Raw genomic sequence first — 15,000 nt, 5'->3', positions numbered from 1 at the left:
TTTTCGCCTCAGTTATTTTAAGACCCCTAGTATTGGTCCTACCGGGGGTTTTGAACCCCCGATCTGTCAACTCAGCAACCGGTCGCTAGTTCGACAAGGTAGCCAAAAAGTCACTTCAAATCATTTTCCTGAGATGGCGGGATTTATAAACAATGACAACTCAAACACAACCATCACGATATTTCAGAAGTATGGAGAGGTACTCGAAGGACTTGAATCCATTTGATTTCTGAAGCTATCAGACCACTCAGGTCCCTAAATCATTGTGTATACAATAAAAGGTAGAGGCTACGCCCTCGAGCTTCTCTTTGTTGAGCGTTTCTTTTTTAACCCTTAGAGGCGATTTACACGGTACGATTTTTGTTGCATGCGACAAGCTCACGATAGGCTTACGACATGACTTACGATTGTCGCCGCGTTTTAAAACATGTCAGTTTTAAAATGCTACGACATTTTTTCTGACGTACACAACAATCGTAAATCATGTCGTGGGCCTGTCGTAAGCCGTTGTCGCATGCGACAAAGATCGTGCCGTGTAAATCGGCCCTTACAGAGGGTGGTAATCTTTTCACCAGAAGACCAATAGCCCAATTAAATTAATCCTGGGTCACTTTGAAATTGCAGTTTATTTTCTGATCACAAAAGTTTTCCCAAGGTTTTTAGCTTTTAATTTTGACTTAGACTTTTGTTTTCCTTTAACAGAATGATTACAATGTTAAGGCTTTTTCGACGAGCAAAATTCAAATTGGGTTAGCACTGTCTTAATAATCGCTAATCTCTAATCGGATTTTAACGATTGGACTAACTTGATGCATTTGTGGGTCAAATGCTTTTCAGCTTTAAAGCCTCGAATATTAGTCCACCACCTCAGTAAATGTCAATCTAATCTTGTATGTCCTGTATCAACGAGGTCAGTGCATGACTCCAAATCATCTTCCTTTCTGGGGGAAGCATAAGAAGAAGAAGAAGAAGAAGAAGAAGAAGAAGAAGAAGAAGAAGAAGATACCTACTTTAAAATTTTAACAACTGCCTGTTTATGAGCAGCAAAGTTTTCCCAAAATAGTCTTAACAGCCTGCCTTATTTCTCTCATTTTCCAGCAGAAAAGGATAGGATTTAACGATGAATTTAAGAAAACCAACGTTGTTGTTATTCTGCTGGCCCTCACAAGACTTGAGGAAACCGACGTTTCAGTGGACCAAAATATCACGACACCACTAGGTAGATAACAGACAATCAATGTCATCTGTAGCCACAGTGCACTGGAAACCGCCTTTTTGAACCGTGCCATGTTAAAATAATTTGAATCGAATTTCGGGGCCCAGCATTCGACGGCATTACCTCGATTTCTTCGGCAACGGAGTTTAACAAAGATCGTTGTGTAAGAAACTGTTGAAGTTGTCAGACAGAGGGATGTGATAACGTGGACGTATGTAATGGCAACTTGGTTGTTTTTCACGTAAATCGTTGAAAAGATAATTGACTTTACCCAAAGTGCAGTAACCAGAATGCAAGTTCTCCTTATTGTAACGACCTGTCTGTACTTCAATCCCAGTAGCAAGGCGAGGAGTCGATCCACGCTTATTGCAGTCATGGTCAACAGCGACATTCCGCATAGAACATAGCTTACCACAACCTTTGAAACAAAGACGTTGCGGCAAATGTTCCAGGGGTCGTAGATTAAAGACATCCAATGTATAACAGCCATAGGCTCGGAAACAAGACCAACGCAAAGATCAGTTGTCGCCAGAGAGCGAAACAACAGTTTGGACGGCGGATGAAGCGAGGATTCTCTCTGAAGAGCGACTAGAATCAGCGCATTTCCCAAAACGGCTGTAATGGACAGAAAAATATTGACTGATACTGCCACAACTATCGTATCATTTTCTCCAGCTAAATCTGTCGAACAAAAAAATTCTTCATACTTCATTTCTTCCTCGTTTTCACTTGTGTTAAACTTCATTGGACTGTTATTGTTTAAATCGTTTTTTCTTGTACTATCGCCGTTTGTAATTAATCCTAACAAAAGAACTTAACCCAGACTTTAACAACCACGTTTCGTTGTGACCTTATTGAAAAGTTGCCTTTTGTCTTTTCTCACACTCAAATTAAAGCAGTTGTACTGATGGGAATTTCCCGCCTTCATCTGACTGATTTACCCGTTCTTCGACAAGCGTGTTTCCCGAAATGTCGCATCGCATGATCAGATTGAGATCATTACTTATCACTTCGGTCGCCGCGACAATGTTATCTTTTTCACTGGCAATTCGTTTTTAAGTCTGAAAATGATTACAATTATGCACATAATACTCTCAGCCTGAGCAAATCGATTAAAAGAAAGCTTGTCATTTTGACAAGTTGTAATTATTTTTTCGTAAAAGCCCTCAACTTAAGCCGGCTTTAAGAACTGAGTCTCCCTTGCCAATGCAGTGCGTTGGGTTGAATCGGATGAAATTTTTTCGAAGCTTAAGAGATGCAAAAGTGCAAAAGGTGTTTTTCCTAAAGAACACAGGTCTTACATCTCAAGTCTCAACACCAAAGGTATTGACGAAAGATATAAGTTGTCTTAGTAACAAAAAAATTACATTATACAACAAGCTCAATAATGCACGCATTTTGATTGGTTCTCACCCATGATCTATTGGAGAACATTCGTGGCATAGCTGACACCATCATCAAACACGTTCACTAATTCTTTATTGTATAAAACAAATTGATTTTATGTTGCCGTGCGTATTGTTCAGTAACATCACAGAATAGGCGTCAAAATTTGGTAAGTGACACACTCTGCTATCGCCTCGTGTGCCACTTTTTCGTTCGTTTCAGTACCACATTTTGACGCCATCTGTGATCTATTGCTGAACAGACGTCACGGCAACATGGAATCTACTGGTTAAATATATCACGTATAGAGTTTTAATTTAAACCTAATTTTGACATCCGTCTTTTTTGACAGACAAACACCGATAGTTTTTCAGCTTTTTCATTAATCAACGACGTTAGTCTTGAATACATTTAGCAAGACGCGAAAAATTACACTTTTGTGCATGGTTGAAATACAAGGGAAAATGCTATCCGAGGGGAGAATTGATTTCCACGCAAAAAAAGAAAAATATACAAAAGGTGACAGTCACAAAAGGTATCATTGGGTCGGGCTAAGAGGCCTGGACCCGAACAATCGGCATTTGCAGGCCATTTTTCAAAATAAATACGGGAGTAGAAACATGTTTGAGAAATCTTTTAAATAAAAAAATTAAATTTAATGTCATTGTTTTAAAGGTATGCATTATCTCCAAAGAGAGGTTTGATCACAGACGAACTCTCCTCTGTTGAGTCAGCATGAAACCAAACTTTGCCGGTCTTCACCAGCCAAATCAAATCAAACCAGTCCGGCGTTCGAATATAAGAAATTTGTAGCGGCAGTTGGTGGAAAGTATCTGGAAGCTTAAGTTTACTGTTGAGTTCCTTCCCTGTCAAAAAAACATTAGACTATGAAACAATAGATTTTTGAAGATTTCCAAGGCAATGCCAGCTGCCTCCGAGTCTACTAAAACTACCAACACATGTACAATAGTTTTTGGGTAGTACTCTTGACAACTTGCCTTATTTCTCTCAGCTTCCAGCAGTAAAGAATCGGGTTTAATGACGAATTTAAGAAAACTAAAGTTTTAGTTATTCTACCAGATAAAACAACAGTTACAGATATCGCGCTTTCGTTCGGTGCCAAAAGCAATAACACGCCGTAAGGCGTGTAACAAATGATCAATGTGATCTGCAGCCACAAAGCACTTGATAGCGCCTTTTTGTACCGTGTTATCCTCAGCTGACTTGATTGCGATTCGCAGTTGGACTCCGAACCCTCAAAGACCTCGACTTGATTTCGACGCAGTCGGAGCTTAACAAAAATCGTGTTGTAGGAGATTGTAGAGATTGTCAAGCATAGGAATGTGATAACATGAGTGTATGTCATGGAAAGTTGATTGTTCTTCACGAAAAGCGTTGAAAAGACAATCGAAATAGCCCAGAGCGTAGTTAGCAGAACGCAAGTTCGCCTTTTGGTAACAACCTGGTGGTATCTCAACTCCAGCGACAAGGCAAGAAGACGATCCACACTGATTGAAGTCGTAATCAACAGAGACATTCCACACAGAACATAGCTGCTCACAGCATGTAAGACAAAGACCCCGCGGCAAAAGTCCCTAGCTTCGTTAATCAAAGACATCCAATATATAATAATCATAGGCTGGGAAACAAGACCAACCAAAAGATCAGTTGTCACTAGATTGTAAAACAAGATTTTGGACGTTGGGTGCAGCGAAGAGGCTTTGTTGAGAGCGACAAAAATCAAGGTATTTCCCAGAATTGCGGTAATGGAGAGAAGAACATTGACTGACACTGCAATCGCTATCGAAGGGTTGTCACCAGTTAAATTTGCCGAACAATACAATTCTTCATACTTAAGCGGTTCCTTGTCGCTTTGACTAATGTTCGCAATGTCCATTGTAGCATAGTTTTTTCATAGTAGACAAAGCCGGATTCAACCTCAATTGCCTTTGTATGATTCCCCAAATCAATTTTGTTTGGATTTCCGTCCGTCGTATTTGTAATTCGTTTCCTGTTGAGTTCAAATAAGGCTTCCAAGTGTTACTGTTTAGTGTGACATATCGAAAATTGCATTTTCCTAATGTGCCAGGCATTTACTCTAGATTACAAGTCAATAGAAACGGTTAGATGCCATTCGCCTAAAGTACCAACCGTTTCCTTTTCCAAACGATGCGAAAAAGTTATTTATTCTACACTGAGTGAATACGCATTTTTTTGAAGAACATCGTCCCAGGTAATTTAATTATCACTTCGGGCCCCCAAAAAGCTCGACTTTGTTTAATTTTCTTCTGAGCAATCGTTTACCTTTAAAATTTCTGATTAACTCTCTTACATGTTAGAGATAACCTCTGTCAAACAGGTGTAAAGGGGTTAAAATACACTTGTCCCTCTGCTAGACAATTCTTTTTTCAAAGTAAAAGTTTTCGATTCTCACCATCTTAAACCAACAGTTTTATCATTTGAAAAAGCCTATGCGCTTTATAGGCACATTGAATTCATCGTTTGCCAAGTGTAATTACCGACTTTAACGATTAGGTTTCGTTAAATTATGGGTGATAACAACGAGATCAACAGCAACCGGCTGCTGGTTTAACATCCTACTGAGCAGTATCAAACAAAGCAATTCATTTAACCTTGAAAATGATGAACATCTGCGGAGAAATATTAGCTTACTGGTATGAGAGACATTTCACTACCCTTTAAACATTAGAATATTGTCATAAAGGACGTAGTGTTACAAGAAGACGGGCTGTTGGCCGACTGATGGGATGGGTAGTAAGAGACGTTATTCAAAAGGTGTAAAAAATACTCAAAAAAGGATTCATTTGGCTTCTTTTAATTCTTGGTAATTCTTCTATTATCCCTGCATCTAAAGGCCTTTTTTCACCACCCTCCTGTCTGAGATCTATAGGACATTCTAAAGTTAAAGGACTTATAGAGTTTGAAAGAGGTGAAAGCTCACAGCTTTCACTGACAAAACCCCACAGAAACTCAAATTTGGTCATTTCACGTCGTTGTCAGGACGAGAACGGATAAGAAATGTACCGAAAGCACAACGCACGTGTCGGTAGGTCAGATTGAAAAAAAAAAACCTAAAAAAATGCACAAGTAGTCTCGGCGTCGGAGGCCTGGTACCCCAGCATCATAGCTGCATAGCTGTGGAGCCAAGAAAACAACAAGACGTGAACCCAAAATCAATATGGCGGAAAAGTTGGTGGATGTTGTTGCAAAATTAAGACAGTGTGGGAAAAAGGATCAACCGTCGAAACTCCTATGCGACATAAAAATGGTTTGAATACGTCGTTACCTTTTTTTTTTTTTTTTTGAAAATGCCAAAAATTTGGGTCGGTCGGACGACGCTAAACGGAGAAAATAAGGGGATGGCCTTAATTAAAAAAAGCTAGAATTGCTTTGCGGCGTTCTCTTAGCCGTCGAACCCTACGCAGTCATTGAAAAGGAACAGCTGAACCACTAAGCTACACTGTCTCCATTTACACATTTCCTCGAAATTCGATTGGGCTTTTCATGTCCATTTGCGTTCGCAATTTTCACTCTCTGTCTCTGTCTGCACTGAACTGTTTATGTAATTCTTGTTAGCACAGGCTCCAACCTTGACCTGGTGTAGTATAATGTGTCTGCTTCAGTAATTTTCAAGATCAATACCACATGCATTTCTTGGGATTTGCATTTTTTTTTTGAAATAACTTAAACAAGCCATTCCGGAGCCGAGCTTATTACTTCATACACCATTTGGAAAAAAAAAAAAAATCATTTTCCTATTAAAATTCATTCCTTTCAATTTATTTAAGATCCTGCACATTTCAAATTCAGGGACAAAGTTCGAATTTGCAGCAAAGAATATCAACATAGTTGAGCCATTATAATTATAATTATTTTGCTCGGGAAACAGATTTAGAGTTTACTTTAGGTCATTACCAGTTCCAACCTTCCGTACAAATATTTTTTTACAGAAACTATTAATTACATTCAGATACGTGCCCTGCATTAACCATTTCTTTCTATGTCAACACAGCTGCAAGGGACCTGAAAAGATTTGGTTTGCTTCTCAAGCCAGCGTAATCTTTTGGCTTTATGTTCAATATTGTTCGACCTGAAGGGCATTAGTCGGCGCGTTTAATTAAGCTCAAGTTTAAAATGATCAAAGATTGAGAACTTCAGTTTAAACTTTAGACTGGTTTTGAGAATCTCTCACAGAAAAAGCCGTTTGATGTCTACGATGAAAAAACGTTTGAACTCGAAGAAATGTTCTGCCTCCTGTTTCGTTAAATTCGCTAATTAAATTTCTTTTTTTATTTAAAACGTCTAATTTTAAGGCCGAGGCTGTACGTTCTTATGTTTTTTGCGATTTGAACCTGAAAAAGTTCTTAACATGTTCGAAGAACTGCGTAGTATACTACAAACCATATTGATAATGTTAAAAAATGTCCCAAAGTATTTGCGTTAAATAATGGTCTTGTTAGACTACATTTCTTTTACCTATATTAATACTGCTTAGGCCATCCCCTTTTTTTCGTTTACCGTCGAATGCGTTTCCTGATATTGGGTCGGTCGGTCGGATAAAAAAAAAAAAAACAAAATCACAAGAAGTCTCGGAATAGGAGGTCTGGTACCTCAGCATCATTTCTTTTTTAGAGCCTGGAAACAACAAGACATGAACCCAAAATCAATATGGCAGAAAAGTCGGTTGATGAGGATGACGTCAAAAGTTAATATTTACATATTTGGATGAAAATAATGCACAATATTCTGTAAAAAATGTTCCTGTTTTTATTCCAGTTTTTTCTATGTTGTTACTAGGCCCATTTATCATATTAACAGAATTATTTAAAGTGAAAAATCGTTTAACTTCGTAATTACTTCTTTTTTTAAAATGCCTGAAATTTGGGTCGGTCGGACGACGGTAAACGAAAAATGAAAAGAGATGGCCTCACAATGACAAAAAAACAAAACAAAAAACAAAGGAGCAAAATAAAGTTGTTCTTAACTGACTCTCAGCCTGGGTATGTTCTCAAAACGTCTCATACTCTGAGCATTCTTTTAAAAAAGGCTCTCAAAAAACCCAGTATATTCAAGATGGTCGCCAATTGTGATGAACGTTGGCAAACTGCGGCGGTAGTCAGAATTATCGGTCAAATTTGTTCAATCGTTATTGGTTTTATGTTCGAAAGCTACGGAGGATAGAACCTGTTAGGATTCTTTAGCCAAAGTAAATACAGGCCAATTCATGGATTGGAAATTCAAACGCCAAACTGTATTTAATAAGGCCCTGGGCAAATGGCTTCATTATTTGCTTCAACATCCCATTCGATTTTGTCGAACGATGTTGAACAACGTTGACTGTTGGGGTGCACGAACGGTTTCAACACAGCAAAGCTTCATGAGAGACCCGGTACACGTCTTAGCGAATTTGGACTCCCGGTACCCCCGGGGGACTAAATGGATTTAGTTCCCCCTTCGCGCATTTGGACCCCTCATTACCCCATTACCCCCCATCAAGGCAGAGTTAGATTTTGGATTGAGGAGACTGATCGATACCATAAAGCATAAATCTTTGAGAAAAATACTTAGATCAGATAATTTTTCAGTTGTTAAAGCTCTTGCGGCGGCATTTCGTAAAGTAGATGCGAATTTGAACTCCTTTCTGACAGAAGCTTATTAAATCACGCACTAGGAACTTCTTGAAGGCAACGTTTACGTTTAACTCCAGCTGGAAAACGTACGAAAGAAATATTCTACCGTAAAATATTTATTGAAATATTTTTTAATCTCAGTCAGGCAGAAGACCGTTCGGATGCCCTTGAAACTTCGGGTTAAATTCTTCCGTGTAAGAGTAACAGCGCCCGACTATATCTTGGACATGACGAAAAAGCAAAAAGCATGTTTCACAATAAAAGTACCGACGAATTTTATTTACAGGAATTTCTAGAAAGAGCTCTGTAATTGTCGATGGTTGATTGTCAGATGGCAAACCCAAAGTGCCTTTTACAGTGCGTTAGTACGTCAAATGTCAAATGACTTGTGTGAGAGCGCTATATAGTAGGAGTGACGTTTACAAAAACTAAGAAAGAAAATTAACACGTTTTTCAGTCACACTTGTATTCGACTAAGCGTCGTTGCCGAATTTTTCGCGCCTAGCGAATAAATGCCTTTTCGAAAAGCAAAGGAACACTAGCGCTACATCAAGGAGTGTCGGTGCAAGATTTAATTAAGCCTTTTGCGCCTAAAAGACACACATAAAGTAACATCTTCAACATTTTTCTGCTTTCTTGTTAACATAAGCTCCCCATTTGAGATCCGGCGAAATATTGAATAAGCGCATTGGCGCTCAAGTATATTGTGGACAGGTACGTGAGCGATTTAAAATGGAATGAGAATCATGTTCAAGTGGCCAAAAAGTTGAAACTACAGTGGTGCTGTCAAATAATTCTGTAGAAATGGCAATGCAGCAAGCCCTTTCTAAATTTTCAGCCGGCTTTTTTAATGGAGGATAAGTGAAAAGTCTGACAAAGATAGATTTTCAGTCATATGCAAAGTGAAACTAAGTACCATCTCACCTCAATGCTGAACGCGAAACACTTGAGTTTGCTTTTAACAGAAATCTGGAGTATTAAATTTTGGAGACGGCCTATTTCCTTCAGAAGAGGCGCAAATAGCCAAAAGCGAAGCAAATGCATGCAGTCGGCGCTAATTAAACGCTGAAAAACATGATTGATTTAGCTTCTTTTCTTTTCTCGGAACGGTCAACAGCGAACGACTTGATGCAAAAATAGGACAGCTAGAATTTACAATTGTTCAAATTATGGGTACGATCAAAGGTATTGTTGGATGAGCTTGGCTGATAATGGTTAGAACACACAAGCCGTATACAGCTAGCCATTAGCATGTACAAAATACATTATAATCTTTCGCAATCTTACCAGAAGAAAACGTTTTTTACCAACACAACGAACGTACATTCAAACAATCTTTGTAATTCAGAATCAAATTGTTATATACCTGAAATGAGAAACTTGTCAAGCCTTAATTACGGAATTAAAAACGTTTTTCCGTCAGAAAAGATAATTTTTAATCGCGCATTTATCATTTCATAATTAGATAGTTTTACAGATAGTTAATTATGTATTAGATACCTGTATAATTAACATGATGTTGTTAATTTTCAATGATGTATTTTAGGGATATAAACTAATGTCCATGCCAGAATTCGAGCCAAGATTCGAACCAGGACTTCTCATAATATGGACTGGAGTTAGGATTCGAGTCTTAAAACTGGAAGCCGTTCTTTTTTTTTTTTTTTTTTCCAGTCGTCTTATTTGGTCGCCAAATTATTCCAGGCATGCTTAGTGGAGACCAAGGAAACGGGATGAAAGTCGCGACGACAGCATGCTAATGATTAATCGTATGCCGAACTGTCGTGAAAGAGAAGAAAATGCAACCTCCAGACGCCGCGTTGCCAAACACATGCGAATAATTCAAAATTAAGTGAAAAAGAAAATCGATGAATCCGGCGGTCTACGTACATATAAATGTATGTGTATGTTTTTGCAGCTCACCCAATAGGGTCATCTATTAAAGATTCAAGGAGATGGCGTTTCTTCTGCCTTAAACAATTCGCTGTTCGATAAAGGAGCAGTCTTAGGGTGAATTCGATTGACCATATTCCGGAATAGGAATACATGGAATATAAGTTAGGAATCCTTCGCTTTTACGGAGATTCAAACTAAAAATGTGAAACATCTGCTAAAATGCTATTTTAAACATATTTTTATTATCCTTGCTGCTTCGAAGCGCGTCAAACATACCATTTTAATCATCACTCTACGTATTCTTATTCCGGAATAGGGTCAATCGAACGCGCCCTTAGTTGTACAGAATCGTATAAACTGCTTAAAATCAACAGTACTTAACAAGCGCGACGTTAGATATATTTTTATAGTATTAATGAAAGCACTATTATCAGCATGAAGGCAAAGGCGTTGTCATTAAGAAAAACAATCAAGCTTGCCTTCGGCCATTGATCTTTTTTACGTGACGTCACGGTGGCATCGGTGTACCTAAACAAAGGAATGGCTACTAGTAAGTTCGTTTACTTAGTAAGTAAGTTATTTGGTGACTAAGTAAGTAAGTAAGTAAGTAAGTAAGTAAGTAAGTAAGTAAGTAAGTAAGTAAGTAAGTAAGTAAGCAAGCAAGCAAGCAAGCAAGCAAGCAAGCAAGCAAGCAAGCAAGCAAGCAAGCAAGTAAGTAAGTAAGTTAGTTAGTTAGTTAGTTAGTTATACATATAGTAAGTTGATTAGTTAGTTGGTAAGTTAGTAAGTTAGTTAGATAGTTTTTTAGGTAGTTTGTTAGTAAGTAAGTAAGTAAGTAAGTAAGTAAGTAAGTAAGTAAGTAAGTAAGTAAGTAAGTAAGTAAGTAAGTAAGTAAGGTAGTTAGTAAGTTCGTTAGTTAGTTAGTTAGATAGTTAGTTAGTTAGTAAGTAAGTTAGTTAGTTTGTAACTTACTTAGTTAGTTAGTTAGTTCGTTAGTAAGTACGTTCGTTAGTGACTTAGTAAGTTAGTAAGTTAGTTAGTTAGTTACTTATTAATATAGTAAGTTGATTAGTTAGTTAGTTAGCTAGTAAGTTAGCTAGATAGTTTTTTAGGTAGTTTGTTAGTAAGTAAGTAAGTAAGTAAGTAAGTAAGTAAGTAAGTTAGTTCATTAGTTAGCTAGTTAGTTAGTTAGTTAGTTAGTTAGATAGTTACTTCGTAAGTTAGTTAGTAGGTAAGTTAGTAAGTTAGTTAATTACTTAGTTATTAAGTTAGTTAATTACTGAGTAAGTTAGTTAGTTACTTAGTTATTTACTTAGTTAATTAGTTAGTTAGTAAGTAAGTTAGTTAGCTAGTTAGCTAGTTAGCTAGTTAGTAAGTTGGTTAGTTGGTAAGTACGTTAATAAGTAGGTAAGTTAGTTAGATAGTTTGTTTGTTAGTTAGTAAAACCTAACGAAATGATTCCAAAAAAACCGAACAATCTGAGGCTGTAGTACTGGCAAGATTTCTGAACTCAAAACCGCTGACTGGTTGGCTCAGTTGGTTGAGAATAGGACTCAACCGTGCGGGACAACCTCGTTCCCAAGATTTCTTCGCAACGGGGTTGCCGTGCGGGAGAGCGCGAGGGATCAAAATTTTGACGGGATCAACACGTACTCAGGGTCTTTAAATAACTGAGGAGAAAGTGCTGGCTTGGTAATGTCGTCGGCAAATGGTTAAACTCTTTTTTCCTCTCGGATGGGGATGCTAAACCCTAACACTGGAACACTGCATCAAATAAAAGAAGTGCAGGCTTAATTAAAGCAACGCCGCCAAGTCATACATACCGAGAGTTCTTGTCACCGCAGAATAAGGCGTAATAAAAACATGGTATTTTAAACCTATGCAAAGAATCTTTGTCGGCACAGCAGGGGAACCGTGAGTTTCTCTTTTATAAAACCAATTCAAACATTCTTAATTAAAGGTAAACTGGGTAAAGGTTAAGTCACTTTATTTACGTCGGTAGTTCCTTGTTCCGATTGTGAAACTAAGATCTAACCATTTTAGAAAGCTGGTCTTTCAACAGATTTACAAGACTGACCAAAAGAGGCAAACTCTCAAACCTCTCTAGAGAGAGACACAGTGATCCCGAAATACTCGCGAAATGTTTCGGGACGTCCGGCTCTCAAGAAACGAACCCCAGATCATTTTCTTCGTGCGAGAGGTTCCCTCGTGAGTCAAACTCTGAAAGGGGTAAGATTACGTAATTTAATGTTCTCGATCAGACCTGTCACATTTACTAGAACTTCCGGACGAGGAAAAAAGGCCACCTAGAGATTTTTACAGCTTTGAGGTTCCCCTAGAACATACGAACAGATGAATATAACAAACAACAAACAAGAAACCTTATTGAAAATTAGAAATATAAGTAATTACATTACTTTCCCCCCGCAAATAGCTTATAAACTAATCGAGGCGGGGAGAACTGAGGACATATTACAAGTACGAGGTTTATCTATAGATGGACTAAATAACAGTGAAGACATTACTATACAGTAAATAGAATAAAGTAACATAAAACAAAGCAAGTGAATAAAGAGTATGACAAGAGGCTAAGATAAAGTATTAAATAGCTTAATAGGGCCATTTATACGAGAGACATAAACTACGTTCACGGCTTTCTCAAGCTGCGGCTTATCCTGGCCTGGGAGTTTACACTGGTATAAATAGTTGCTTTCGCGTATTTTGTACGCAGCGGCCAGAGTAAGCCGCGGCTTATTTTCTCTCGTATAAACGGCCCTATTAAGACGGGCAAAACAAACATTTATTCAGGGAAGATACATAGATTCTAGAGATGCTACATAAAGCCGGAATAAAACGAAACCAAACTGAAAAGTGGCAAAATATTTGAGAAGCCGTATATAACCACGATGGCTCGCAGTTAAAAGTTAAAATCTAAAATCAGAGACTCCGTTTTCCGAAATTTTTAACTTCGATATGCTGAAAAGTGACCACAGATATGACGTCTTTATGCTTTTTTAATCACCATTTGCACTCCGGAAATTACTTCTAAAAATAAGTTGGGAAATTAAACTTGAAGTTTAATTTTGAAACATTCTCAGTACTCATACTAAACGTTATTAAGGTCACTGTGATATTTCGAAAATTTCCAAAATACAGAAGAAACAAATTAAACCTTTTCTGGTCATGTCGGAATTAATTACTTTTTCCCACTTTAAATGCCACTCAATTCACGGTTGTTCACGTGAAAATTTAGCGTTTTCATTTAAATAGCCAATGATAAAAGAGAAAGTCTACAATAGAACACTGGAACAAGCTATCACTATCCTGCAGCTGCCACGCGTACGCACTTTCTGAGTAAATTGTGTAAACAAAGCGCAGCAGTTCAACTAAAAATTGGTCAGTATCATGATATAAGTCATAGCTGATAAAGGAAAAAGATATAGTCGATGACTTCATATCTTTCAGTTGAAGGAGTACACTATAACACGAAATCATCATGATTCTACGTAAATACTAATTTTGCGGAAAAAGAAGTTGTGTTAAAGTGTCTTTCACTGCGCGTCTCACTTCTTTAATCTTCCAACAGTACACGATTGGGTTTAACGATGAATTGGCAAACAATAAAGTCACCAATGCATAGAATATAACATAAAAAGGAGATGACAGTCTAGATCTAATGGCTGGATACGCGAAAGGTGCCACAACCATATACGGCAAATAACAAAACAACAATGTCAACTGCACCCACATTGCGCTGGACACTGACTTCCTGTATCGAGCCATATTCAGTGAAATTGTTCGATTCGCTTGTTCCTGAGCATTGCTTAGAACTTGCGTTTGACGATGACGTAGTCTGAGAAAGATCCTTGTGTAGCAGCAAATAGTCGTAGTCATACACACAAGTATACTTACGGATGCGAAAATTCTCCAAGCACCGCGACTGTAAAACCCAATTCCAGCGCCCACAATGGGATAAATCCAAAAGACAATAGCGGCTAGATACATTCGCTTAAGAGTCACAACTTGCCTGTATCCAACTCCTAGCAAAAGAGCCAGAAGTCTGTCAACGCTTATCGCGGTTATGGTCGCCAGTGAAACTCCAATCAATATTGTGCCAGATACGGATTGCAAAAGGAAAATGTAGTGACATATTTGCCACCGTTTGTGCACCACAGAAAGCCAGTAGACAGCATAAAGGGGTTGTATCGTGCCAACACATAGATCAGTTGAAGCCAAACTGCGAAACAACACTTTGGATGGTGGATTAAGGGAGGTTTCCTTCTGAAGGGCAATCAGGATCAAAGTGTTTCCTACAATTGCAGTGATAGCTAGAATAATGTTTAAGACTGAAAGACATATCAATTGGCTGCGTAAACCCACCGCAGTCAACAATTCTTCCGTGCAGTACACTGAAGAGTCATACGCTGTATTTTCCGTCATGTTGTTAATGCGATGGTTATTTAGACTCACTTAGTTGCCACTCGCGATCGCCTTTACAAGTCACGAACTTAAATATGAACACTCGAACTTAGATTCACGTGACCGGGCCTCTTCAATGCCAGGCAGCTATCTAAAGGCAGTTCGAATGACTTATTGGCAGTTAGTATGTAGGTCTAGGGGAAATCTTACTCTTCACATCTTTTAACTCTCAACCGCTTTCTGTCCGGAGGACATTACCTCACTGACTTACTTAATTTAAAAGGTAAGGGACATGGTAAAGGATACGAGACAATTTTCTTAAATTTTCCTTTTATTGATTCTTTTCCACAAAGTAAGTATATGATGTACTTAGACATTCATTAAACATGTTGTACTTATAGATTAAACATCTTTTCATACGAAACCTTTAGG

At 38.1% G+C, this 15,000-nt stretch overlaps 3 protein-coding genes across 3 annotated transcripts; all 3 read right to left on the bottom strand.

The window, feature by feature from the left end:
- Positions 1 to 618: 618 nt before the first annotated feature.
- LOC137979387 (melanocortin receptor 3-like) lies at positions 619 to 2,231 on the bottom strand. The gene has a single exon (XM_068826643.1). The coding sequence runs from the start codon at positions 1,959 to 1,961 to the stop codon at positions 1,035 to 1,037; it is 927 nt and encodes a 308-aa protein (XP_068682744.1). The 5' UTR covers positions 1,962 to 2,231; the 3' UTR covers positions 619 to 1,034.
- Positions 2,232 to 3,551: 1,320 nt separating this feature from the next.
- On the bottom strand, positions 3,552 to 4,499 carry LOC137981007 (melanocortin receptor 4-like). Its single transcript, XM_068828381.1, has one exon. The coding sequence runs from the start codon at positions 4,497 to 4,499 to the stop codon at positions 3,552 to 3,554; it is 948 nt and encodes a 315-aa protein (XP_068684482.1).
- A 7,842-nt stretch (positions 4,500 to 12,341) lies between these two features.
- LOC137979947 (adenosine receptor A3-like) lies at positions 12,342 to 14,799 on the bottom strand. The gene has a single exon (XM_068827268.1). The coding sequence runs from the start codon at positions 14,587 to 14,589 to the stop codon at positions 13,663 to 13,665; it is 927 nt and encodes a 308-aa protein (XP_068683369.1). The 5' UTR covers positions 14,590 to 14,799; the 3' UTR covers positions 12,342 to 13,662.
- Between the last annotated feature and the right edge of the window lie 201 nt (positions 14,800 to 15,000).

This window comes from Montipora foliosa, chromosome 12 (assembly GCF_036669935.1).
Source record: "Montipora foliosa isolate CH-2021 chromosome 12, ASM3666993v2, whole genome shotgun sequence".
Lineage (NCBI taxonomy): Eukaryota > Metazoa > Cnidaria > Anthozoa > Scleractinia > Acroporidae > Montipora > Montipora foliosa.
This window is presented reverse-complemented; position numbering and strand designations above follow the sequence as displayed.